The sequence below is a fragment of the Cibotium barometz genome, chromosome 60 (assembly GCF_041138505.1).
Source record: "Cibotium barometz isolate CiBa-2024 chromosome 60, ASM4113850v1, whole genome shotgun sequence".
Taxonomy (NCBI): Eukaryota; Viridiplantae; Streptophyta; class Polypodiopsida; order Cyatheales; family Cibotiaceae; genus Cibotium; species Cibotium barometz.
Genome location: NC_141105.1, coordinates 26,625,385 through 26,651,979, shown reverse-complemented (window position 1 = coordinate 26,651,979; position 26,595 = coordinate 26,625,385). Strand labels below are relative to the sequence as shown.

The window sequence follows — 26,595 nt, the reverse complement described above, 5'->3', positions numbered from 1 at the left end:
ACCAAGAGAGCTACCACCTCCTAAAAAACCTGCAAATCATCGCATAGACTTGGTGCCACATAGCTCACCGCCCAATAGACCCGCCTACCGCATGAGTGCCACGCAACAGGAAGAGATTATCTTGATAAATTGGATGGGTTGGCTTGTTTTAGCCGAATTGATTTGAACAGTGGGTATCACCAGGTATGTGTAGTGCCCCAGGATGTACATAAGACAGCATTTCGAACAGCTTGTTTTGGCCGAATTGATTTGAACAATGAGTATCACCAAGTATGTGTAGTATCCCAAGATGTACATAGGACGGCATTTCGAACAGCTTTCGGACTCCATGAGTATTTGGTTGTGCCATTCGGTCTCACAAATTTCCCGGCTACCTTCAATCGTATGATGCATCATATTTTCCGTGAGCATCAAAAATTCACAAATGTTTTCTTTGATGATATCGTGGTATTCTTTAAGAACGAAGAGAAACATAGAGCTCATTTAGCCACAATTTTTGAAGAGCTTCATAAGCATAAGCTCTACATCAATGCCAAAAGGAGTGAGGTTTTCCTCTACGAGAGATACATTACTTAGGGCATGGACCTCGGAAAGATGGAGTTGGCCAGTGTAACCCTAAGCGGGCGAGAGTTCACGAAACACTTGACCATTAATGCAATTAAACACTTAAATTAGCCACAGCCTTAAACATATGCCACTTAACTTGTAAAAGAGAGATGAGCACATCTGACACCACATAGAGGACGAAATGGGCCGACCCCCCTCCCCCCAAGAAAAAAGGCCAAGGAGAAGAGTCCTCCATGCCGACGATAGCCTAGGGGATGACGTGTCAAGTGACAAAATTCATCCACACAAAAGCAGGAAGCGAGACCACGAACACAAAGCCAGGAATCCACCAGCTAGGCCAAACCCCACGAGATGTGAGACCAAGCCCCAAGGAAGTAGTTTGAGGTGAGACAGATGAGCGTACACGAGTTGAAGAAAGTGCTCCTCGTCATAGGTTGTTGAGAAGATCCACCTCGTGCCAAGGGGCCAAAGTTCCACCACGGGAGAGAGTGCCTATCACATGAGTGCTAACATTGGAAGACTTAATCTTGAGTTGACGCTAAGCAAACTACATTAACACTAATTCAAATGATCTAGCAAACACACAAGAGATATAGCCCTAATCTCCTATTAAAAGATGACCATGCATACAATGGTTCTTGGATCTAAACTTAGATCCTACTTATGCATGCTTACTGCATAGTGCAACTTGACCCAACCAAAGGGGATCAGTGAGCACAACACAAGCTTTCTCCAATTCTACCTCACATGTTCCACGCTGCACCCTCGTATACGCACCTCTCTTCGCACAGTCTTGAAGTCTAACGGCACTGTGTTACTTGCTTACAGAGTGTCATACCAAAAGGTTCATGGCTGTCCAGAAGGTTTGTGGCCATCCTCCACTTGTACATGCTCTAACCCACATGCGGGCTGCCGGTTCTTACTGATTCACAGCTTCTTTTGCAAATCCAGATGGCTTGGTTGCATGCCTTTGGTCTTGGCTCTCCAGCCTCTATCTCTGAGTGCTGACAAATGACCTTTGACCTCCCTTTATATAGGGATCTGATGGTCAGCCATCCATTTTTAGGTCATAAAACATGGTCATATTGTGCCCAATAAATGTTCCAACCATTGGTGCATGTCCTAAGCACCTCTGAGAGACTACAAAGCTGTCAAAATTATCCCCACCGATCCATACTCTTCCTCGAGTCTTGCCCTTAAAGCGGCTTCGTGTGAGAGCTAAGGAGGCAAGCAAGAGGCAAGAACAAAGCAAACAAGGAAGTGGTACACGGGTCAAAGTATCATCATCTCTCTCCCTTCTTGTTTAGGTACAACACCCCCTAGGTAGCTCCGGGACCTACACATCTCCAATTGAGGAGCTGTCTTCGCAGGCTTGGAGGTGCTTGTGTGCTGCGAAGTACTTTGTACTGAAGTTTTGCAGCCAAAATTGCGTTTCGATCTGCATTCGATCACTGCAAGGTGTTTTCGATTATGGACAACAACAATCCAATGATTCGAAACAGCAGCAACAATCATATACAGGTGGAAGAGGCCAGTCTAGAGGCAGTAAGAGCCAGAGGGACAAAGGTGGTTGGCAAAGAAATCAAAGTATAAACTGCATAGAGTACTATTATTGTGACAAACCACGAAACATGGCAAAGAACTGCTTTAAAAAGCAGAATGACATTAAAAGTGGAAAGTTGTAGCAATGCAACTATGCATCATCTAGTAAACAGGGTGGTGATAACAAAAGTGAGCAGTTGTTTGTGATGCACCACATGCTCAGTTTCACAACATGAAATGTATCAAGATCTAAAGATATATGGTATGTGGATTCTAACGCCTCTTATCACATGTTTTGTCACCAATTGGCCGACCATTTGGTCCATCTCCAGTTTTTGCGTCTCGTTCACTTGAGGCCAGGCCAGTGTCTCGTGTGAAGAGGCCAGTATTTTGCTGACATGGACGGGAGCCAGACTGGTGCCACCCGTGTGTTAGCAAGATGGTGTCGTATGGACGGGAGCCAGATCAGTGCCACCCGTGTATGACCTGGACTGTGTTCGATCCATGGGACTGTCACGCCATGGAAGAGCCAGTATTCGTGCCGTGTTTTGCCTATGGGACTGTCACACCATAGGGAGACTCGTGCCTGGAACTGTCTTACCTATGGGACTGTCACTCCATAGGAAGACCAGGTTTTTATGTTTTTTTTTTTATGTGTCGTGCCAGTTTTGTGCCGACAGATATTTTATACTTGTTCCATGAACGGGAGATATGTCCATGTTACTATTTGCACATGCACACATGATTTGCATGCTTGAAACTGTTTTCGCATGACATGTATTTGTGTGTTTGCCTGCTTGACGTGTTACTTACTGAGCGGGGACGCCTGCCAGTGAGTCGTGAAGTCTGCTCTGTATTCTGACGAGTTTTAGTGCATGTGAACAAGTGGTAAGTATGTTGCACATGTTGTTTTAATATTTTATTCTAACCCCTTTGTTTTATAAGGTTAGGTGTTCACATTTATTTAAAAGTGGGCACCCACTTAGGGGCCAAGGTGGGGAGCCCCACTTTTAAGTGAGTGTGGGGGTGGGCATGGTCACCAACCCCCACTAGTACCCCTTCATGCATGCGTGGGAAATCTCTAGTTGTATCTTCACTTTAATTTTATTAAAAAAAGGGCTCTCTTCAAGCGTAGAATCCATCGCTTCTATCTGGCGCATGTTCATCAACCGGCGATCATCTTCTCTTGCGCCTGTTTTTCCCCAGGCGGCTGGCTGCAACTGCTTCTGTACCCTCTGTACTGCAGGCTGTACCTTCTGTACCGCAGGCTGTGTACCTTCTGTACTGCAGGCTGTGTACAACTTCTCTCCCTCAAGCAGACGGCGGCGCTCACAGTTCTACAGGCTGCTGCGTACCTTCTCTCAACAAGGCATCTACACCATCTCTCAGGCGACTGTTGTCCCTTCAGCAGGTGGTTGCATATATACAGGCTGCGCTGCCTTTCACTCCTGCACACAGTTGTGGGCCTCCATCTACAGGCGGCTGCCCACCATCTACAGTTCACTACTTGCGCCTGTTTCTTCAGCAAGGTTGCCCACAAACTACAGGCGGCTGCTCACCATCTTTCCTCCACGCTGCAGCCAGGCGGAGGGTATTCCTTCTCTCACAGCAGGCGGCTGTGGCCTTCTTCGGTGGTACCTGTCTTGGTGGTTCACCACAAGGCAATTGTTTCTTCAACAAGGGTGGCCTCAACAAACCACAAGTATTGGTCTTCTATCAACCATCTACAAGTAAGTGATTTTCAGATTTGAGTAAAGCATTTTCTGTTTAAATCTGATAAGGGATTCATCCCTCTACGGCCACACCCGTTCGGTGCCGGGTTGTCCAAGCTGTATTGGTGAAACCGATCCCGTCAAGTGGGAAAGACTCCGTTGGACACCCACACGCTTAATAGCACAACTTTAAAACCACAAATATGAGATGGACAACTTAAAACAACTTGAATTTTAAATGAACAGAAATGGAAAGATGGACACCAGCACTGGGGCCGGAACGGGCCACCGTGCCCCATGAAGCTTCTATGACGGCCCATGGAGCCCATGCAGATAGGGCTACCCCGTTGGATAAGGGGAAAAGAAAAAGAGAAGACCATGAGCCTCATGCCAGGAAGCTCAAGGAATTCAAAGCAGGTGATAAATCTGTCAAATTTGATGTCTTTCATGGTGAACATGATGCTTCTAAGGTGTTAGCGTTTGTGGCACAGTTCGACATTGCTTTTAGCGATGAGGACTTTACAGAAAAATCAAAGGTGCGCCATGCTAGCATGTTTCTGAAAGGGACTGCTGCCCATTGGTGGATCACTGAAAAGATCACCAAGGATCCCATCTCTACTTGGAAGGAATTCAAAGATAGATTTTATGCTCAGTTCTTGCCACCCAATGCGGAGCAAACTCTCACTCAAAAGTGGGACAGGCTGGAACAAAAAGATAATGAGAGTGTGCAACAGTATGTTAACAAATTCTGGAAAGTGTTGCTGGAAGTCACTCCCTTCATGCTAATCACAGAGGATGAAAGAAAGCACCCGAAACATACGTTGCAACAACTCACAGCTTCTGCTCTTGCTACGGAGCAATTGGTGCTCAAGATTAAGCAAGATCAAGGAGGTTCCAAGGGGAAGGACAAGGCTGTCCCAAATCAGCAAAAGGGTGGACAGCCACCTAAAAAGAACTTCCGGGAGCCCTACAAGGGTGGTAAAGCTGAAAATAACACATCAAAAGAACAGGGTCCAAGGAAGAACAAATTTAGATTAACCCCGGAGCAAAGAGAGCAATATGCCAAGGATGGAAAATGCTTTTCTTGTGGTAGCAAAGACCACATGTTTCGGCAATGCCCAGATCGCAAACCAAAGCACGAGGACAAGCACACCAAAGCAAATGTTCATGCAGTTCCTGATGTGCAAGGTAATACAGGTCATGATGCAAAAGAGCGAATGGTTTGCAAGGCTTGGGGGCAAATCGAGGATCAGCCCGCACTTTTCATGTTTGATGACTGTGCAACTGACAATTTCATCTCTATGCAAATGGCAGCTGCATTGGGTATTGAGGTCGAGCACATGGGACCTCAGATTGAAGCCGAAGCTGCATTTATTGGTAAAGAGGTGCAGGTTACCCCTTTGATAGGGAAGTTGCGCATCCATATACAGGGCTACCTTGATAATGAGCATTTCCTAGTTGCTCCACTGAATGGATGTGATGTATTGTTGGGCAAGCCGTGGCACCATAGGCTTGAGCCCCGCAAAGACTACAAGTCTAATATGATTTCTTTTATGCATAAAGGCCGCATGCATTTTATTGATGCTGGCAAAGAAGGGGATTCCATCCCAGTTGTATCACACATCCAAATTAATAAAGCAATGAAAAAGAGTCTTTCAGCGTACTTGGTTTTTGTGCGTGATAGTCTTGTGCCAAATCATCAAACTGTGGATGCTATGTCTAATGATAGGCTGAATTTTCTTAATGCATTCAACGACTGTGTTGCTGACTCGTTGCCAGGTGAATTACCTCCCCAAAGGCCCGAAGATCACCGCATAGATCTTGTGCCAGGTAGTTCTCCACCTAACAAACCCGCATACCGAGTGAGTGCTGCACAACAAGAAGAAATTATGAAGCAAGTAAACGAGCTTTTAGAGAAAGGTTTGGTTCAGCCCAGTTCCTCACCTTACTGCTCTCCTGTGCTTCTTGTTCAAAAGAAGGACGGATCATTCCGTATGTGTGTAGACTATAGAGCTTTGAACAAGCTTACCATCAAGAACAGATTTCCTATTCCACGTATTGATGATATCTTGGATAAGCTTGATGGCTCAGCTTGCTTTAGCAGACTTGATTTGAAGAGTGGTTATCACCAGATACGCGTGGTGCCACAAGATGTCCATAAGACTGCATTCAGGACAGCCTTCGGATTATATGAATTCTTGGTAATGCCTTTTGGTCTCACCAATGCTCCTGCTACTTTTAATCGTATGATGGATAGGATATTCCGACCTCATCGCAAGTTTACAGGAGTCTTCTTTGATGATATCTTGGTTTTCTCCAAGAATGAGCAGGAACACAGAACTCATTTGGTCACAGTGTTCGAAGAGTTGCGGAAGCATAAACTTTTCGTCAATGCCAAGAAAAGTGAGTTTTTCCTTTCAGAGATTCATTATCTAGGACATATTGTATCCAAAGATGGAGTTACAATGGATCCTGCAAAGATAGAGACTATTCGGAATTGGCCCGAATTGCAAAACGTACATCAAGTACGTAGTTTTCTGGGATTATGTTCATATTACAGGCGTTTCATAAGGCATTTTGCTATGATTGCCACTCCTCTACATGATCTCACGAAGAAGAAAACTGCTTTCAAATGGACTTCAAAGGAACAGGATGCTTTCTTGCAGCTCAAGCATGCTATCATATGTGGTCCAGTATTGATTGTTCCTGACTTGCACAAGTCATTCGTGGTTGAATGTGATGCTTGTGGTGATTGCATAGGAGCTGTCCTAAATCAAGAAGGGCATGCAGTTACATACGAGAGCCGTCGTTTGCATGATGCTGAGCTTCATATGGATATCTATGAGAAAGAGCTCTTGGCTGTAATTCACGCCTTAAAGATTTGGAAACACTACCTTCTTGGGGCTGAATTTGTAGTCAAGACAGATCATCAAAGCTTGAGATACTTTCTATCTCAAACCAAGCTTTCAGAGAAGCAGATGAGAATGGCAAATTTTCTTTCGATGTTTCATTTTCAGATTGTGCATACTCCAGGAAAGAAAAATGTGGTGGCCGATGCACTATCTAGGAGGCCTTATGTTGCTGCAGTCTCAGTGGCCTCTCATGGAGATCTATCTGCTATGAGAGATTTGTATCATTTGGATGCTGATTTTTGCCATATATGGACTGATTTGATGGCTGGTCATTCACATGTCTCTTATGTTATCAACGAGGGTTATCTCATGAAGGATAATTGCCTATGTGTGGTGAAGGATTTGCGTCCAAAGGTTATGGACGAATGTCACGCTCCGCCTTATGCTGGTCATAGAGGTATTATGCCTACTACTCGCATGATTCAGAGGTATTTCTTTTGGCCAAGCATGCGTAAAGACATTGAGGCTTATGTGCATGCATGTATCACTTGCCAAAAGGTGAAATTTGACAGGCAAAAGCCTCCAGGTTTGCTTCAGCCATTGCCTATTCCCTCGCAACCTTGGGAAAGTATCACGATGGATTTTATTATGGATTTGCCTAGATCCCAGCATGGGCATGATGCTATTTGGACTATTGTGGACAGGTTTAGCAAGCAAGCTCACTTCTTGCCCGTCAAGAAAACCATTAAAGCTGATCATATGGTAAAGCTTTTTCTTGCTAATATTTTCAAGCATCATGGTATGCCTAAATCCATTGTTGGGGATAGAGATCCCAGGACTACAAGCCTATTTTGGAGGGCTTTGTTTGATAATATCGGTACTAAGCTTGAGTTTTCATCAGCTTATCATCCCCAAACGGATGGCCAAAGTGAAGCTGCAAATTCAGCCGTGTTGGATTTATTGAAATGTTATGTGGCAGATCAAAAGAGTGCATGGGAGAAGTATCTTCCACTTGTTGAGTTTGCCTACAACAATACAATCCATGCTTCCACAGGAAAGGCTCCGTTTGAGATTATTTATGGCAGAGTGGTCTTGCCACCCATCCTTCGTACAAAGGATGAGATTTTTGCAGCTGATGAATATGTTCGTGACTTAGATGTTGCCTTTGGTCAGGTGCGGACAGCCATTGCAAGATCTCAGCATAAGCATAAAATGGCTGCTGACAAGCATAGAAGGGACATGGAAGTCAAAGAAGGTGATTGGGTATTGCTGAAATTTGAGAAGGCTAGGCTTCGGAAGAGGCCAGGACGAGAAGGATCATATCCTAAGCTTTCTCCTCGCTATTATGGACCCTTCAAGGTGATTCAGAAGATCAATGAAGTGTCCTACAGGCTTGCTTTACCTAGTCATTGGAAGATTCACAATGCTTTTCATGTGAGTCTATTTCGGAAATATGTGGGGCCAGATCCTGATGAGCCTGTCACAGAAGATCCGCCAGAGATTGAAGAGCTTGAGGAGATCCTCCAGCCAGAACAGATTGTTTTTCACAAAGAGAGAAAGCTACCTGCAGGAAAGCTTTCCAGGAGATACCTTGTAAAGTTTAAGAATTATTTGCCTATTGATGCCAAATGGGTAAATGAGGATTATTTTGCAGATTATCCGCAATTGTTGCAAGCATATCTTGAGGCTTTTCAGTTGAGGTCAACTCTTTAGAAGCCCGGGGGGATGTCACCAATTGGCCGACCATTTGGTCCATCTCCAGTTTTTGCGTCTCGTTCACTTGAGGCCAGGCCAGTGTCTCGTGTGAAGAGGCCAGTATTTTGCTGACATGGACGGGAGCCAGACTGGTGCCACCCGTGTGTTAGCAGGATGGTGTCGTATGGACGGGAGCCAGATCAGTGCCACCCGTGTATGACCTGGACTGTGTTCGATCCATGGGACTGTCACGCCATGGAAGAGCCAGTATTCGTGCCGTGTTTTGCCTATGGGACTGTCACACCATAGGGAGACTCGTGCCTAGAACTGTCTTACCTATGGGACTGTCACTCCATAGGAAGACCAGGTTTTTATGTTTTTTTTATGTGTCGTGCCAGTTTTGTGCCGACAGATATTTTATACTTGTTCCATGAACGGGAGATATGTCCATGTTACTATTTGCACATGCACACATGATTTGCATGCTTGAAACTGTTTTCGCATGACATGTATTTGTGTGTTTGCCTGCTTGACGTGTTACTTACTGAGCGGGGACGCCTGCCAGTGAGTCGTGAAGTCTGCTTTGTATTCTGACGAGTTTTAGTGCATGTGAACAAGTGGTAAGTATGTTGCACATGTTGTTTTAATATTTTATTCTAACCCCTTTGTTTTATAAGGTTAGGTGTTCACATTTATTTAAAAGTGGGCACCCACTTAGGGGCCAAGGTGGGGAGCCCCACTTTTAAGTGAGTGTGGGGGTGGGCATGGTCACCAACCCCCACTAGTCTCCCTTCATGCATGCGTGGGAAATCTCTAGTTGTATCTTCACTTTAATTTTATTAAAAAAAGGGCTCTCTTCAAGCGTAGAATCCATCGCTTCTATCTGGCGCATGTTCATCAACCGGCGATCATCTTCTCTTGCGCCTGTTTTTCCCCAGGCGGCTGGCTGCAACTGCTTCTGTACCCTCTGTACTGCAGGCTGTACCTTCTGTACCGCAGGCTGTGTACCTTCTGTAACAACTTCTCTCCCTCAAGCAGACGGCGGCACTCACAGTTCTACAGGCTGCTGCGTACCTTCTCTCAACAAGGCATCTACACCATCTCTCAGGCGACTGTTGTCCCTTCAGCAGGTGGTTGCATATATACAGGCTGCGCTGCCTTTCACTCCTGCACACAGTTGTGGGCCTCCATCTACAGGCGGCTGCCCACCATCTACAGTTCACTACTTGCGCCTGTTTCTTCAGCAAGGTTGCCCACAAACTACAGGCGGCTGCTCACCATCTTTCCTCCACGCTGCAGCCAGGCGGAGGGTATTCCTTCTCTCACAGCAGGCGGCTGTGGCCTTCTTCGGTGGTACCTGTCTTGGTGGTTCACCACAAGGCAATTGTTTCTTCAACAAGGGTGGCCTCAGCAAACCACAAGTATTGGTCTTCTATCAACCATCTACAAGTAAGTGATTTTCAGATTTGAGTAAAGCATTTTCTGTTTAAATCTGATAAGGGATTCATCCCTCTACGGCCACACCCGTTCGGTGCCGGGTTGTCCAAGCTGTATTGGCGAACCTCGGTCCAAAGGTGCTGAGATCGGGAGAGCCAGGCGTTAGTACGAGAGCGCCTGTTTGTGCGTGGTCTCGGAACACCAGTGAGGTGCTCTCCGCGGAGTCCAGTGAAAGCACAGGACCGTAGAGATTGGACCACACTAGTGGTCGTTCTGCTTCGAGCTTCTACATCGAAATTCGAGCCTACTTGTTTGGTACTGTTTTCATATGTACATGGACATTATCTGGTTCTTGGAACCCATGGAGCATTGTATTCATTAAATACTCCCAATAAATATATCATATATTGAGGGGGGGGTCGGCCCGTTCCGGCCCCAGTGCTGGTGTCCATCTTTCCATTTCATTTCATTTAAATTTCAAGTTGTTTTAAGTTGTCCATTTCATATTTGTGGTTTTAAAGTTGTGCTATTAAGCGTGTGGGTGTCCAACGGAGTCTTTCCCACTTGACGGGATCGGTTTCATGTTTAAAGACATGTAGAAAATGAAAAAAACAAGTTATGTAGAAACACGTGATGATATTACGCATCCCATTGCGCATGTTGATGAAGTGACATTATCTATGTAAGATGACAAAATAAAGTACTTGGTAGATGTACTTCATGGTGTGAATATTACAAAGAACTTAGTTTCTGTTGGACAAATGGTTGCGCAGGGTTTGCAAGTGAGGTTTAATCCTCAAGAATATTTTGTGGAAGACTTCAAAAATCAGTGCCACTTGGTTGCAAAAAGTAACAGAAATGACAGGATGTTTACATTAGATGTGAACATGCCTGAGGTAAACGCAGCAATGTTTGCGCATGGAACAAGTGTCATTGTAGATATTGATATATGGCACAAGCACATTGGCCATGTGAATATGCAACGATTAAAGTCTATGCAAGTCCAAAATATTGTTGCAGGTTTACCAAAGTTTAAGGTTGATGGTATGCATAAAGCATATGAAGCATGCCAGCTTGGTAAGCAGGCTGAAAACATGCTTTCCCACACAAAAAGCATGTCAGTGCAAGGCCATTAGATGTTATACATTCAAATGTATGGAAATCGACCAAGACTGCAACGATTACAGATTACAGGTATTATGTAACATTCATTGATGATCACACCAGGAAAGTGTGGGTTTATTTCATGAAGAAGAAAAATGAGATGTTTGTTCACTTTTAAAGATTTAAAGTCTTGGTTGACAAGGAAAAAGGCATACAAATAAAATGCCTGAGATAAGATGATAGGGGAGAGTATTTCTCAAATGAGTTCAATGATTTCTTGAGAAAGCAAGGAATCAAGAGGCAATTTACATGCAGGTACACTCCGCAATAGAATGGTATTGCAGAAAGAAAAAAAAGACACATTGCAGAAGTGGCACGTGCCTTGATATCTAAAAAGATTATGCCACATTATTTTTGGACAAATGTAGTAGCAACTGTTGTGTACATTATGAACACGACTCCCACTGCAGCTATTCATGGTATAACGCCTGAACAAAAGTTTACAAGCATAAAACCGGATGTGTATCACTTGAAAGTGTTCGAGTGTATTGCATATATACATGTTTCCGATGAAGTGAGAACAAAGTTATATCCAAAGACAAAGAAATGCATCTTCATTGATTATACTTTGGAGCAGAAAGGTTATAGATGTTATAACCCTAACACTCGTAAGATGCAAGTACGCAAAGATGTTGTCTTTTGATGAGATGAGTAGCTAGAATGCACCAGAAGTGAAGGCAACACAAGATACAGATGTAAGAATTACTGATGCTACACCACATGTAGAGCAGCAATCCTCATAGGTACTTAGTGGACCTAGAGAGTCCTCTAGTAGTGGATCCAGTGATAGTCCATGGTCAGGCAGGTTGAGGACAAATGTAGGTACACATATATCGGACAACAGTGAGAGCTGTCATTGCTATGGTTGCACCAAAGGGTTGGTCTTTACATCAGATGGATGTAAAGAATGCCTTCTTACATGGTGATTTGCAAGAAGAAGTATACATGATGCAGCCACCATGTTAAGAGAGTGATGCACAGCCAAATTTTGTGTGCAGGTTACGCAAAGCCCTGTATGGCTTGAAGCAGGCACCCAAAGCATGGTCAAACAAGATCATGGAGTATCTTGTTACCATTGGATTTATGCAGATTTTTCACTTTATGTGATAAAGACAAATACATGGATCATGCTATTAGTCATTTATGTCGATGACTTAATTATCACTAATGATAGTAATGCTGACATACATGATGTCAGGAGGCTTTTAAAGTAGAAGTTTGAGATAAAGGATTTGGATGAGCTGCGGTATTTCTTGGACATAAAAGTGGTGAGATCACCTCATGGCAATTTATTATTACAAAGGCAGTATGGCTTAGACCATAGTCACACGGGACGAAGGGGACGGACCCTTGGAACGAGGGGACGCCGTCCCGAGAACACTGTGGGACGGGGACGGACGGACGTCAGGCGTCCCTCACAAGGGACGGCGTTTCGGGGACGGATCCAGGAGGGGACGGTTGTGGGGGACGGCTACATGGGAACGCCGCAGGTTACTGTTTGGGCAATGGTCACATTTTTTACCTTTTTTTTTGCTAAGATTGGCTTTTCATGGGACTTTAGCCTTGGCCCATAGGCCTTGAGCCTTTGAGGCTTTGGGCCTTGGCCTCTCTCTTCCACACACACACTCCCTCTCACACTTCAAGCTTTAGCTTCACACACACACACTCTCTCTCCCTCAAGCGGCAAGCCTCAAGGACCAAGGTCTCAAGTTTCAAGCTCACACAAGCAAGCTGTAGCCTCTCAAGACACTCTCTCCCTCACACACACACTCTCTCCAGCTTCACACACACACACACACACACACACACACATCCACCCACCCACCCTCACACTCAAGTTCTCCCTCAACTTTCAAGGCTCAAGCCTCACTCCCTCTCTCTCTCTCTCTCAAGCTATCAAGAGACAAGGAGGCATCCATCATCCATGGCATCCTCCTTGTGGTAGTGGCTCTTCAAGTTCCAACTACCTATAGAAGGACAACGGGATGGACATGGTGGGATGAGGTCAATCACACCCCATCCCCTCATGGAGGTGGTGCACAGCCATGGACATGCAAGCTTTGCCCGTATAGGCGAGTGGGTGGTACTGACAAAGTAATTTTTAAGTGCCGTTCCTACCCCCGTCCCCGTTCCCATTCCCGTCCCCGTCCCCCTCCCCCGTCCCTTGTGACTATGGCTAAGACATGTTGTCCAAGTATGGTATGACAGGCTATACGTCTATTTTAGTACCATTGGAGCAAAACACAAAGCTTTCCGCAGATACAAATGAGCTTTTGGAGGACCCCACTACATACAAATGCATAGTGGGTAGCTTAATCAGGCGAGACTTGAGCTATGCTGTTGGACTTGTGAGTCAATTTATACAAGCCCCTAGGAAGCCATACTTGAATATGGCTAGACGAATTCTCGATAGTCCACAGTTGATTATGGACTTTTCTGTGGCTGGTGCAGAGATAGATCTACATGGGTACAAGATGCCGATTGAGCTAGTAATGTCGCAGATATAAGGTCTACTAGTGGGTTTATGTTTTCGCTTGGGAGTGCTGCTGAGAGTTGGAGCAGTAAGAAACAGCCAATAGTTACTTTGTCAAGTACAGAGACAGAGTACAAAGGTGCTACTATGGCAGCTTGTGAAGTAGCTTGGTTTCAGAAACTACTTGGTGATATATATGGATAAGCTCGTGGATACGATAGTTGTCATTTATTGTGACAACATGAGTAGCATACGGTTGGCCCCAGTAACCCAGTATACCATGCTAGAACGAACCACATTGAGGTGCATTATTGTTGGTCATGTCCACCCCCCGGCAAGTTCAGGTGTGAACCTAGCTTACTCACGAGCACTTTTTCCCTGTGGGCTGGACACAAGTTTTTTCCTCATGTGAACACACTCTTGTGTGTTGCCTGCAATCGTATGATATCTGCTTCTGACACTGTAGGGCAAACAGAAATGCCTTTGCAACCCCCAACAAATGGGCTCGCACACGATCCGTGCCTCCAATCTTAATGGATCCACAAAAGTGGCACTTCCACTTGCGTGACCCTCCTCCTCTTGTACTATCATATCTGGACACAAGATCCACCTCATTCCACCAAGGGGGTCTGTTTTCTGCATCTATGCCACGAGGAGGTGCCATTGAAATTAATAAATGGCTGAAAATTAAAAAAACATGAAAAATGCCCTTGCATGAGACATAAGTAAAGTATCCACAAAGTGGAAAAAAACGCAGCAAACTAGAATCTCCAAATTCCAATGTTCATTGCGTCAAATTTTAAATTTTACCTGCTCAAGACTCGAGTGCCAACCGAGCAAGAGAAGGAGCCAAGGCCCAAGAGGAGGGGCCAAGAGGAGGTAGGGAAAGAGTGGGGCAACCAAGACTCAAGCCTCAACGAGGTAGGGAGAGTGTGGGGCAGCCAAGAGGAAGGGTGGAGTAATAGGTGGAACGGAGAGTGTGGGACAGCCAAGGGGGCAGCCAAGAGGAAGGGTGGAGTGGTAGGGAGAGCACTCAAGCAGCAGGCTCAGCCAAAAAAACAGACGCCGCAAAATAAACCCGAACAGCAAATAAAACCCGTCGCCGCCGCCGTCGCACATATGCGCACATGCCGGAACGCCCGGGCGTTCCGCCCTATGTTCCGGCGTTCCGCTCGCCGTTCCACCACGTTCCACTACAAGTCACGTTCCGCCTGCCATTTCTGCGTTCCGAGCATGCGTTGAGCTCCAAACCGGCGTTCCACCATTCCAGGAAGACGGAACGCCGTTCCGCGGTAACTATGATTCACAGCTTTATCACCCTGCTATCCGTTCACACCGTTCACTTGAGGGGGGTTTGTTGGTCATGTCCACCCAGCCACTCCCGTGCTAGTTTAGGTGTGAACCCAGCTTACTCACGGACACTTTTTCCCTGTGTGGCTCGACACAGGTTTTTTTCCCGTGTAAACACACTCTTGTGTGTTGGGCACTTATTAGCCCTAGGCTTTTTAGTACTCTTATTGTACTTTCATTTTAATCATTCAACGAGTACATCTTTCCAGCTCCCTCACGTTTCTTGGTGTGCTTCAGCTTGTGTCTGTGAGTGTGTGTGTGCAGGCTAGCTGCCCTTCTACCCAACAATTATCACTTTGTGAGAGAGAAAGTTCTAGCATGTGATGTAGATCTGGTATATGTCAGCACAATGGATTAGGTGGCAGTAGATGCAATGTTAAGAAACCCAAAGTTCCAAGAATTACATTAGAGACATGTTGTTACAAAAGAAGGAAGCTTGTAGCCATAAGAACTTGGGCCATAGGCCATATACATAAGCACTTACTATGGACCGACCATTGTATATTATTGTAAGAGAGTACTTTCCCTTATAGTATGTACTCTTATCTTTTAGTTATATGGTTATAGAAAAGAGAAGAAGAAGATAGAAAGAAAAAAAAAAAGAATTCGTAATAAGCGAGCAACATTTTAACGTACCTTCCAATCAGAAGCACCCTTTTCTCTAGCTGTTCTGAGCATCTCATGAAGAAGACCTGCATTGCACCAGCATTAAGTTTCAGAATTAATATCCCAAAAAAAAATGTTACCCTAATAGTAGCATAAATAAGAACTCCAGTCCCCTTGGATAGAAAATAGAGGACATGGTGGAAGTTAAAAGGAAAACAAGCGTGCCCCGGATAAGTAAAGGGAAGGGTGCATGAGTCCCGAAGTAGACATCTCAACCAGGGATGGTAGACACCGGACAATACAGGCAGACAACCGGGCAAAAAGTTGGGCACTGAATGAACAAAATATGCAAAGGAAGTGCCGTGGGAGCCCTCTGAGATCCAGGGATCCTGTCAACGAGGATGCGAAAGAGCGTATAGCATGGCATGATCCGGCCCTGTGGCCCTGCTGGCGAGGGAGGCGAGGCGAGACATAGCTCGGCCAGGGTAGGCAAGGCAACACAAGGCATGGGATCTTGATGTAGCCTTAATAAAGTAGTTAGATGTGTTTGACATCGATTCTGATTGTTATCATCATTAGTACTCACGTTCTCGTGTAGCTTGACGGAAGGTCCTATGACCGGAGTGCGAAGAATGAGAGTGCGAGGAAGCGTCGGAATCTGCCATTGATTACGGCAACTGATTGCAAAGCTCTCACAAAGCTATGACGCGCTGATCTTGATGCAAGCAAAACTGCCAATATGATCTGCGTCTCTGCAAAGCTGGACGGAAAAATCTGCCGTCCGATTCAGATAGTCCGCAAAGGGTGGTTGTTGGGCTCCAGCAAGTTCCGGCGAGGAAAAGATGGCATCAGACGGTTCTCTGAGACGGATCTAACCCCTCCCTTCTCTTCTTCTGTCTTTCTTCGCCCTGCAGGATCCGGCGCTCGTTGCTTTGTATCAGAAAACAACTATCTTCTGCAGGGCCTGCGATCGCTTGACCTGTGAGAGAAGCAGGACATGATTAGGGTTTTCCAAGCTTCTGCTTCATCGGAGGCGCAGCAGATTATCGATGCAGACGTGTGGCGAGGCCCGCGGATTGACCTCCCGCAAGGGCAGGCAGGGTCAAGATCACTAACAAAGCCTTTGATTAGCACCCCGTTTACACTAAACAGGTCCGGACCCCTTATCAATCATCAAGATCTAATGTCATGAGTCATGAGTCATGACTTAACAATTGCTACTCTTGTGCACGTTGAGGGTGGCGTTGAATACAACACAGCCTCTCGTTGGGGTCTCAGTGGGGTGGGGACTACCCAAAGGAGATTAAAAGCCTCTCTCATTGCAAGGGGACAATAGCCCAACGATAGGAGTCAGGAGCTCTGCCAAGACCCGAGTTCGAAACCCACGCCTCCCACCCCACCACCCCATAAAGCAAGGGGAAATAAATCAAAAGGGTGTGTGAATAACAGCAACGTCCTTGCCAAACAGAAAGTCTCTCATGGATGGGCTTAAGGAATCATGGCATTGGAGAATCATACACAGAATGGCACCTCCATCACAACTTGTTTTGAGCTTAAATAGAAGCTTCTCACCCACTAAACCTAACTCGATCTACCACCGTCACGTAAACACCAAAAATATAAAGAACTCAAAAGCATTTGTGAAAGCTCAAAATTAGCATCTTTGTTAAGGTGCCAAGCCTTATAAACTAGATGAACAAAGCACATATATTGGTTTCTATATAGCTACATAGAATATGTATACAAGTATAAATAACTCTTGTAGTATCAACCTTAAAAAGTAAAGATGAGAAAATTTCACATGCTTTCTATTGAATAAACAATAATCATCAAAAATCAACATAAGTGCTTCTTTTTAAAACTTGTAGAACTCTTTGTATTTTATATCTTGCTATGACAATTACATTAACCAACACCATTAAGAGGAGAGGTTCAAGCTTCTCCCAATCTTAGCCCAAGTGCACAAACATCAACGGCCAAATGTAGGTATGGCCCCAAGCATCCAAAGAAAAGGTCGTCAACTACTTGAAGGTGTCCACCTCCCTTTCACAAACACCACACAAACAAGATTATTATTTAGTTGTTTACAGCTTTTAACACTAAGCAGTGGTAGGCCAAGTGGCTTGTCACATTTGGGCCTCAGGGAGGGTTGTCTGCGCATGTTGTGAATAGAAAAAAACATTTGGCCATCGCCTCTCTGGGTATTATGTTTACATGAGTGTGCTATATTTGTGAAGGGTATTATGTTTATATGAGTGTATTATGAAAGGATCAGGGAAGGGTATTATGTTTATGTAAGTGTGCTACATTTGTGAAGTGGCCCTTAGCCTAAAAGAGAGAGAGGAATAGGGAAGGGTATTATGTTTATATGAGTGTATTATGAAAGGATCAGGGAAGGGTATTATGTTTATGTAAGTGTGCTACATTTGTGAAGTGGCCCTTAGCCTAAAAGAGAGAGAGGAATAGGGAAGGGTATTATATTTATATGTGTGCTACATATGTGTAATTCATTCAATTTCTATAAAGCATACGTATCGATCTTCTCTATGATGCAAAAACAAGGGAATAGGTTTTGTTTATATAAAGAGTGGTTAACTCATGAGACGGGAATGTGAAAGGCCTAATGTTCTAACAATGGCTGGAAGAATATTTGTTAACACACGAGTCCAGTTGTGGTGGATAGAGAAAGAGAGAGGACTTCTTAATTACTTTTGCCAACCTAAGTTCTTCTAAAGCTTCAAAGTCACATATATGACACTTCGCAATCTTGTGTATCTTAAAATGCTCTCTGTCTAATGTTGTCATGATGGCTTGAAGGAAATTTACGAAGGCACATGATTTAACATTTCGATAGAGAGGAAGAGAGGAGAGAAGACTTCTCATTTGCTTTTGTAAATTGAAATCCTCCTTCTTCTAGAGCTTCAAAGTCACATAAATGACACTTGAAAAAACTTATGCCAGCACATAATTCTCTCTCTCTAATGTTGTCATGATGTCTCAAATAAATTTTTTGAACACACATGCATTCACATGGTGATACTAGTAGAGAAAGAGAGGAGACTTCTTAAATGCTTTTACATACTGAAGTAACCCTTGTTCTTCTAGAGCTTCAAAGTCACATAAATGACACTTCACAAATCGTGCTCTCTCTCTCTCTCTCTCTCTCTCTCTCTCTCTCTCTCTCTCTCTCTCTCTCTCTCTCTCGCATTGTGATTATTTTTTGTACATAATGTTGCACACAATTATAGCCTCAATTATCACCTTGTCCCCCTATATTGAACTTTTAAGAAAGGTTACATAATGACTCTACTCTCCATTACACTATGATAAATGTGTATATTGTGTTTAAATCTCAAAAAGTAGTCCACCATTACAATGAAGTGCGCATAATGAGCATATTTCTAGTGTTTTGTGATAATCCAATCAATTATTGGTGCTTGTGCCTTCCTTTTGTAACTCCAAAAAAGTGTTTACACACCCATGCTTATGAAATATTTTTCTAAGTATCTTGGACATTGATTTCTTATCCATGTAAACCAAAGAAACTAGGGTGATGTATATCCTCGAGGATGTCCTTGAAGTTTGACATGATTTTAAGTGTGCCAAAGCTTTATTTATACTCATTTTGTAAATTGATTATCATGTACTATAAGAGCTCTAAAGTTAATGTTAAGATGCAAAGGATGTTGAATATATTTATACCTTTCCACACGTGCATCAAATGAACATTAAAAAAAGAGAATTGTCATTATACAATTTAGGTCATAATGTTGTATATAATATAATAACCAATGTGTGAAAAGTATTCCAATCACTGTATTATATACACTATTAGCTTTTTTAATGATCTCTCACTTCTATAAATGATTATGAATTATTATGTAAGTAAGTTAAATAAATGCACATTTTTTAACTCAAAGAGGGCTCCATTGATAGTTAAAAGATCTTTTTGAGCTTATTGTTTGAAAAGTATTACTTTTTGTCTAAACAATGTGTAGCTTTGAACTTAACATATATAGCACTTCAAGGAGATGTAAGGTAAACCAAAAACTAACTAGTGCAAAAAGACATTAAAATTTTAATCAAATATAATGCATCATCTCTCTTTAGATATTGCCTTCCATAAGGTAGGTATATTGAGATATTTCTAATGTAAACCAAAGTAGAAGTCATGCTTTCATTTTTGATGATTGATATAAGAAAGTGCCTATTGGTTGCCTTTTCAATGTCTTTGAAAAGACGCACTTGCAAACAATATATAAGTTACCAAGAGTTATTCCATTCTTTAGAATATAGCTACAAGCGCAAATACATGCACATATGGTTTATTTACTTTTACTATGATCATAAATGTACAAATCAAGTATTAAAATGTACTATTATGGTTTAGTAAGACTCTTTATTGATTAAAGACCATAAACCTCATTTATGAGAGAGAGACCCATTGGAGATCTTGTATAGTCTATTTAGGCTAGAAACAACTCATGAGACCCAAACAAGCAAGCATGCACATTCATGAATATGATGAGGTGTGTATGGAAAAAGGAAAATCAATCGTTTGGAGGGAAAAAAATTTCCCAGCTAGTTAAACATTACCGTTGGAGAGAGAGAGAGAGAGAGAGAGAGATTCATGCTAAATCACTTTTTTTTTCTTACATGGCTCCTTCTATGAGCTAGCCTTACTTCTGGTGCTATGTTTTTTCTTACGTCTGCTTGTTGCAAAGCTCTGATATACCAATGTTAAAAGAAGAGACATGGGGAAGCTCTAAATAACTCAATGTTTATTATGAGAGGATTTAACCCTTTATATACAAGTTATGAAAAGCGGGAACTTTAAAAATAACAGAAAACGCTTTATTAGGGGAAAAATCTTACAGCATAAAAAACCCACTTTCACACACTAAATTAAGAACGTGCCCGTGGGAACATGCTAGAGTACTCTGTTTTTTATGCCGTTCTTCAACACTTTGTCCCTTACATCCCCTGCTCCCCTGTCAAAAAAAAACACCCCTGCCTTGCTTGTTCCCCTCTCATATGTAGTGAATGATATATCAAGGAAACAATCCACCAATAAGACTTCTTGAAGGTCAAGAAATTGTTTTTTCTTGTTTATGTAAGAAAGTTTTCAAATATTTATGGGCTAAGTAGCCTCGGAGTCAATCACATCTCATTTGAGGTGAGCATGTCATGATTAAGGATGATTAGGAGTCAGCTTTTCCCTGCTCCAAACCATGTAAAAAGGATAACAAATCAACTCTTATTATTTCCCACAAGGAGTTCTATGAGAAGCTTATGCTTGTACACTATAAAGTATATTAGGCTACACCACCAAATAAGGAGGTATCACACACATTTACATGGGAGAGATGCATGTCTGATAAGTCTAGGTTTATTATGGATTGTTGCTGAAGTTTCTTGTTAAAGTGTCATAGACAATGTTAAAATCCATGGAGACATGTAATCACAGAAGAAAATATGGCAACAGTAGAAGGAGTAGCAATAAAAGTTGTTCTCTAAAGATGCCTCACCTTCGAACACAAAATCACTTATGTTAATATTATTACATGAAATTGTGCCCACATCAAAGGTTTTAACAAAAACATGAGCAATATAGAGAAATGCAATGCTTCCGTGAGACCGTGTAAACCCAATTTTCCCTTCAACATGTAAGTTGGAAATTATATAGGGTAGAGGGACTTTCCATAGCATCTTAAACTTTTGCTATTTTTGAAGAAATGTCATCTCCTTTATGAAAGGATTTGGAGCATAAAGATACCACACACATATGCACAAGAATAATTGAAACACTTAAGTGACGTGTAACATTCTCAAAACTTTGTAGCCATGCTTACTTACAAAATATATATTACAACGTTACAAGAATGTTTAGGAATCAAAGGTGTGCATTAAAGGATAATGTTCACTTATTTAGCACCTAGGACACATAGTCATTTGTTAGGAGTTATTTCATTGTATGGTTATAGACTAAGCTTCATATATGTTGATTATAATAATGGATAGAGGATATGAACACCTATGGTTAGTCCAAAGACCTTTAAAATTCTATTTGAGGGTTATTTAAGTAAAGCTTAAGTCATTGGTTTAGTATAATGTATGAACAATTTAATATACATATAATCACTCTAAATTAATGCTTCTTAGTTGTTATTTAAGCATGTTGTGATGATGCATATTTGGTGATCCCATTTCATCAAATTAGTGTCAGGCTTATGGGTCTTGTGGGGAAGAAAAACTTTAGCATAGCATTAAGTTCCTCCTTGATTGGTCCTTCCTTCTTTCTATTGCTAGAGGCGGACTTGTTTGTGAATTCAATATTTGATTTGGAGATAGTCTCCTCTAAGGTAAAGTCATTCTTCTTAAAGCTTTAAGGGTTGTTCACATGCAACTTGAAAGTGCATTTGTTTCTTCTTGATCTTACTTTGGAACTTTTTAATGGCTTGTTCAATTGTTTCCATCATCAAATCAAAAGTGTGGATCTAATTTCTCTTTCGCTTGTGAGTTTTCCTATTGATCTCCTCGGCATGGGACATTGGCATAGTTGAGGTGATGACAAGAGAGTGACAAGAGTCCTCTCCCTCAATTACAAGCTAGTTAAGCATAATCCATGAGCTTGGAGATGGGAATCAAAGAGAAGAGAACCTAGCAAGAGCAAGCCTACATTAATCATCGTGTAGATCATTATGTATCCTACTTGTATTGTTCTACCCGTATCGGCATTAGGTTTGGAAAGAGGCTATGGCTATTCTCAAATATATTATTAGTAAGATCATTTTGTTGGACCTTTTCTCCAGTAAAAAGAGTTACAAAAGATGGGTGAAAAATCAGTGATGCATATGTGCTGCGTGTTGGATGGTAAAAAATGTCAAATATGAAAGTTGAAGATGAAAAGAATTGTTGGTTTTGAGAGATCTTTGGGAGATAACCATAAATTTAAAGATGTAGATGGCTATCGTGGGTCTCATTTAGATAGTTTTTGGGTCTGTTTCGTATCCTTTGGGTGGGTCTCTTTTGTATCATTTGGGTGGACAACGGGTCCCATTTAGATAGTTTTGGGTCTCTTTTGCATGATTTGGGTGGGTCTTTTTTGAATTATGTGGGTTGATGGTGGTTATGGTTAAGGTCTCTTTTGTATCATTTGGGTGGACAAGTGGTCCCATTTAGATAGTTTTTGGGTCTCTTTTGCATGATTTGGGTGGGTCTCTTTTGAAATATTTGGGCGGGCAAATGTGGGCTCATGGTGGTTAGGGTTAAGGTCTCCTTTGTATCATTTGGGGAGAAAAATATGGGTTCATGGTGGTTAGGATTAGGGTTGAGTGGGAAAACCCTAGCCCTACCTTTTTTTCATAAGTATCTCCTTATGAATGGAAGATGACCCACATGGTTTTTGGCTCGTAGTTTCTTCATTTACTAATCTTTCCCTTGTGTAAGCTTAGCATTAGGTTTTGTTTAGCTTTATCTTAATCTTTATTATAGGCTTAATTAGTTCATCTACAACTATGTAGATTTTTGGCGATCATGATGGGGAGGAGTTCTAACTTCTCTTCTAGCACACACCTCCCCTCCCTCCCTTATCTGTTTCTCAATTCGACACCCCTATCAAAAGACAACCATCTAAAACTTTGATAAAGGACCAACTTCTTGTAAAAATGGTCATGATTAGGCACTTATCGGTGGTAAGAATAGTGCTCAATGCAGTAAAAATCTCATCTATATATATAACTTTTCTTTTCATTGCATCTCTACCTAAGGTCTTGATTAAAAACTAAGACCCCATTGTGTTCTTTATGCTTTTGACTAAGATCTAAATCACTAGGGTGGTTCTTACAATAACATAAAGTGTACACATAAAGTCAATCAAACATCCTTTAATTAAGATTTAATGTATAAGAGTGGTCTTAAGCTCAACTAACAACATCTTTGTTCTTTTCCACTCTCCATGTGTGGTTGAAGAGGCTTCATCTAAGAAAAATCAAAGTAATCTATGCTAAAGCTACTCATCCTAATGATGAAAATATGGAGAAGGTTGACAATCGAGAACATCATGGTCACCTTTGTTGGTCATTGCAAACTTTCATCCTTTTGTGATGATTAAAAAGATATATGGAGGTAAAACTGTCATTATTGCAATCATTTAGGAGAAGTGATTTTTCAGAGATAGAAGAGGCATTAGTAAATTCCAAATTCTTTAATTAAGGTTTATTAGCCTTAGTTTAATGACCCCCCTCATTGGTTGTTTCGGTAAGGCATGAGAATAGAAATACGAGGAGACCCCTTTTTTTTAGAGATAGTCACGGTGCCCTTGGGTTACAACATTAAATTTATGATCTTTTCTCAAATAAGGTTTAAAGAAAAGGTTACCCAACAAACCATCACCAGCGTAAACTCATTAAATGCCATCTTTTTTCTTGTCTACCTATTAAAAAACATATTAAAATCTTTATTTGAATAAAGATATTAAATTGAAACTCATTAAATGCCATCTTTTTTCCTGTTTACCTATTAAAAAACATATTGAAATCTTTATTTGAATTAAGATATTAAATTGTTTACCTATAAAAAACATATTGAAATCTTTATTTGAATTAAGATATTAAACTTAGATGAGAGCGAGAGAAATGGATATAGGAAGATTTGACGATTCCAAAGAGGGAAATGTTGATGTTAATTTTAGCTTAATAATTGATTTTCTTTTAATGTTTGGAATGGTGGTGTGGCAGTTAATAACCGTTGCATGCATGCGAAAGGCTAGAATTGTGAAGAGTTGGCCATTGGCGTTCAGCCGGCAGATCTTGTGAGAGCGAAGAGAGAGAGAACACGAACACACGTGCACGCACGCACGCTCACACACACACACACACACACAGACGCACGCACGCACACTCTCTCACAGACAGACACACGCACGCACGCACAAGGAACATCATGCCTTACTTTGGAGAGCCCTTCGGATTCATCCACAACAGGCAACCCAAATGGGCAGTTGGCGTGCCTCCTGTGTGGGGCGACCAGAAGCGCCATTTCCAACCTGCAGACTACGTACACGTCACAATTACCACCCTCCCTCCTTCTTCTTCTTCTTCTTCTTCTTCTTCTTCTTCTTCTTCTTCTTCTTCTGCTGATGATGATGATTTGCATGCATGCATGCAAATCATCATTTGATAGGTTTCTTGCTTGCTCATTATTCTTTATCATCCCAGGATCTGCTTGAGAAAGAGAGGCTCGCAGCCAGAAGGTTCGGCCACGTGCGACACCACGTGTATAAGAACGTTCTAGAACCTACGCCAACTTCTCTGAGCTACGCACCAGAGAACGAGAGGCTGCAAAAGGACGTGGAAGCCTCCGTCAAGCTAGACCACCACAACACACAGTCTAGGAAAAAGGTGCCTATTATTCTTCTATACATACATACACACATATATATATATATATATATATATATATATGCACATCTTATTACTAACACATGAATGCTCTTTCTATACACATGAATGCTCTTCCTTCTAGAATAACATAACCACATGAATGCTCTTCCTATACACATGAATGCTCTTCCTTCTAGAATAACATAACCTAATGATGGTTTCACTAATCATCAATCTTAAGTCACCCATAGCATGCCAACAAAGAACCAAACATGTCTCTAACAAGACTTGACAATGCTGGCGAAGCAATAATTTACTCTTAGCTCAAATAGTGTGCATAAATGTCTTAGCCCAAATGATGTGATTAGCCAAACTTGTCGCCTTGATTTTTGTAGGAAAGTGTTGATCTTCACATGTTATCATTCCTAAAGTAGTTGTATATCCTTGTAGCCCAAATGATGTGATCAGCCAAACTTGTAGCCTTGATTTTTGTAGGAAAGTGGTGATCTTCACATGTGTTCATTCCTAAAATATAGTCCATGTAAGTCCATACACTCTGAGAAACTAACCCATTTCAATGATGTAGGCAATTCTACATTCGCATATAACTTTGAGAGACTAACCCATTTCAATGATGTAGGCAATTCTAGCATCTCATATAACTCAGAGAAATCAAAGAGAAAATAAAGCATTGGTGGAGAGAGAGTTGGAATGGGCAAGGTGTATGCAACACGAAACTTGGACTCGAAATGAGCACCCACATGCAAGGGTCATAGCCAACCGCACAAGTGTGCCTTATGACCCGATAACCCTTCAATATCATGATGGTTATGAAGGGGAAAGAGCTAAATACAATGACGCATCAACTAGGTATGCTGATCTTTATACACTCACCATGGAAAAAGAAAAGTCAAAGTTCTCAAGTTTGAATTTCCAATATTACCCATCTACATCAACACCCTATCCAAGCTATCAATGTCTATAAATAAACTATGTTATTTTCTCAAAACGGTTCACACTTATACAAAGTCCTCAATCCAACCAAGTATTCATACGCACTATGAGTTGAATATTTTGATGTGAACTTCTTAGGTTAGAGTCTGATTTTAAGGCCGTAGGTATTAAATTTGAATTATTTGTATAAAGGAACATATACACCGCAATTAAGTTATTTGTTTCTTTAAGATAAAATGGTTTATGATTATGAATGAATTAATAAAATATGTGATCACTTGCAATTACAGGTGGCGTGCAGCTATGCGAGCAATCAGGATCTATAGAAAGATGAATGGAGATAAAAATTATGATGTGATTAGTTGGGAAAGGTTGCCTAAATTGATATATCCAAAAAAGCCTATTCCTCCATTGAAATTGGATAACTCTCATACAAAAATGGAGCAATCTTAGACTAATGTGCAATTATAGAGAATTCATTGATCTTCTAAACTTTATTTTTATCAAAAAATTTATGGTACTAAAAATACTGTGGGGAAGAAGATCCTACATTCATAAAGTTATTTCTCAAATAAAAACTACATATGGGCAAACTACTTCAAAAAAGAATATAAGAATGAATTATTGTTCAATTCAACTCTTACCAAAAGCCTTTCTGTTGTTTTATTTCCATCATAAATTCAAACCATCTAGGTAAATTTTGTTAGTTACTACATAGAATAAATTGTCTACTACAGTACATCGATTGGCTTTCTTGCTATTTCTTTTTCTAAGTATGGTTTGAAGATTTAAAAATTCTAGGTGATGCATATTTTCCTAAGTATCAAATCACAACATGACTAAGTTCAATCTCTATAGTA

The 26,595-nt window shown here is 41.8% G+C and overlaps 2 protein-coding genes across 2 annotated transcripts in view; one reads left to right on the top strand and one right to left on the bottom strand.

Moving 5' to 3' along the window:
• Positions 1-16,677, bottom strand: part of LOC147605181 (SNARE-interacting protein KEULE-like) — a 61,932-nt gene extending 45,255 nt beyond the window's left edge. The window contains exons 1-2 of the mRNA XM_086793754.1: positions 15,985-16,677; positions 15,429-15,484 (exon numbers count right to left, since the gene is read on the bottom strand). Of these exons, the coding sequence (XP_086649880.1) occupies positions 15,429-15,484; positions 15,985-16,063 (135 nt within the window). The 5' untranslated portion in view covers positions 16,064-16,677. The remainder of the gene's footprint in view (positions 1-15,428; positions 15,485-15,984) is intronic.
• Positions 16,678-24,289: 7,612 nt separating this feature from the next.
• LOC147605180 (uncharacterized) lies at positions 24,290-26,318 on the top strand. Its single transcript, XM_086793719.1, has 4 exons — positions 24,290-24,455; positions 24,617-24,799; positions 25,422-25,651; positions 26,026-26,318. Exons 1-4 carry the CDS (start codon positions 24,342-24,344, stop codon positions 26,186-26,188), a joined length of 690 nt encoding a protein of 229 aa, XP_086649845.1. The 5' UTR covers positions 24,290-24,341; the 3' UTR covers positions 26,189-26,318.
• The last annotated feature ends 277 nt before the right edge of the window (positions 26,319-26,595 follow it).

Excerpts from the sequence above, each read along its gene's own strand:
- LOC147605180 (XM_086793719.1), top strand. The coding sequence starts at position 24,342 with ATGCCTTACTTTGGAGAGCCCTTCGGATTCATCCACAACAGGCAACCC. Across the intron at positions 24,800-25,421 it reads ACACACAGTCTAGGAAAAAG|GCAATTCTAGCATCTCATAT; the intron begins GTGCCTATTATT and ends TCAATGATGTAG. Across the intron at positions 25,652-26,025 it reads TACAATGACGCATCAACTAG|GTGGCGTGCAGCTATGCGAG; the intron begins GTATGCTGATCT and ends TTGCAATTACAG.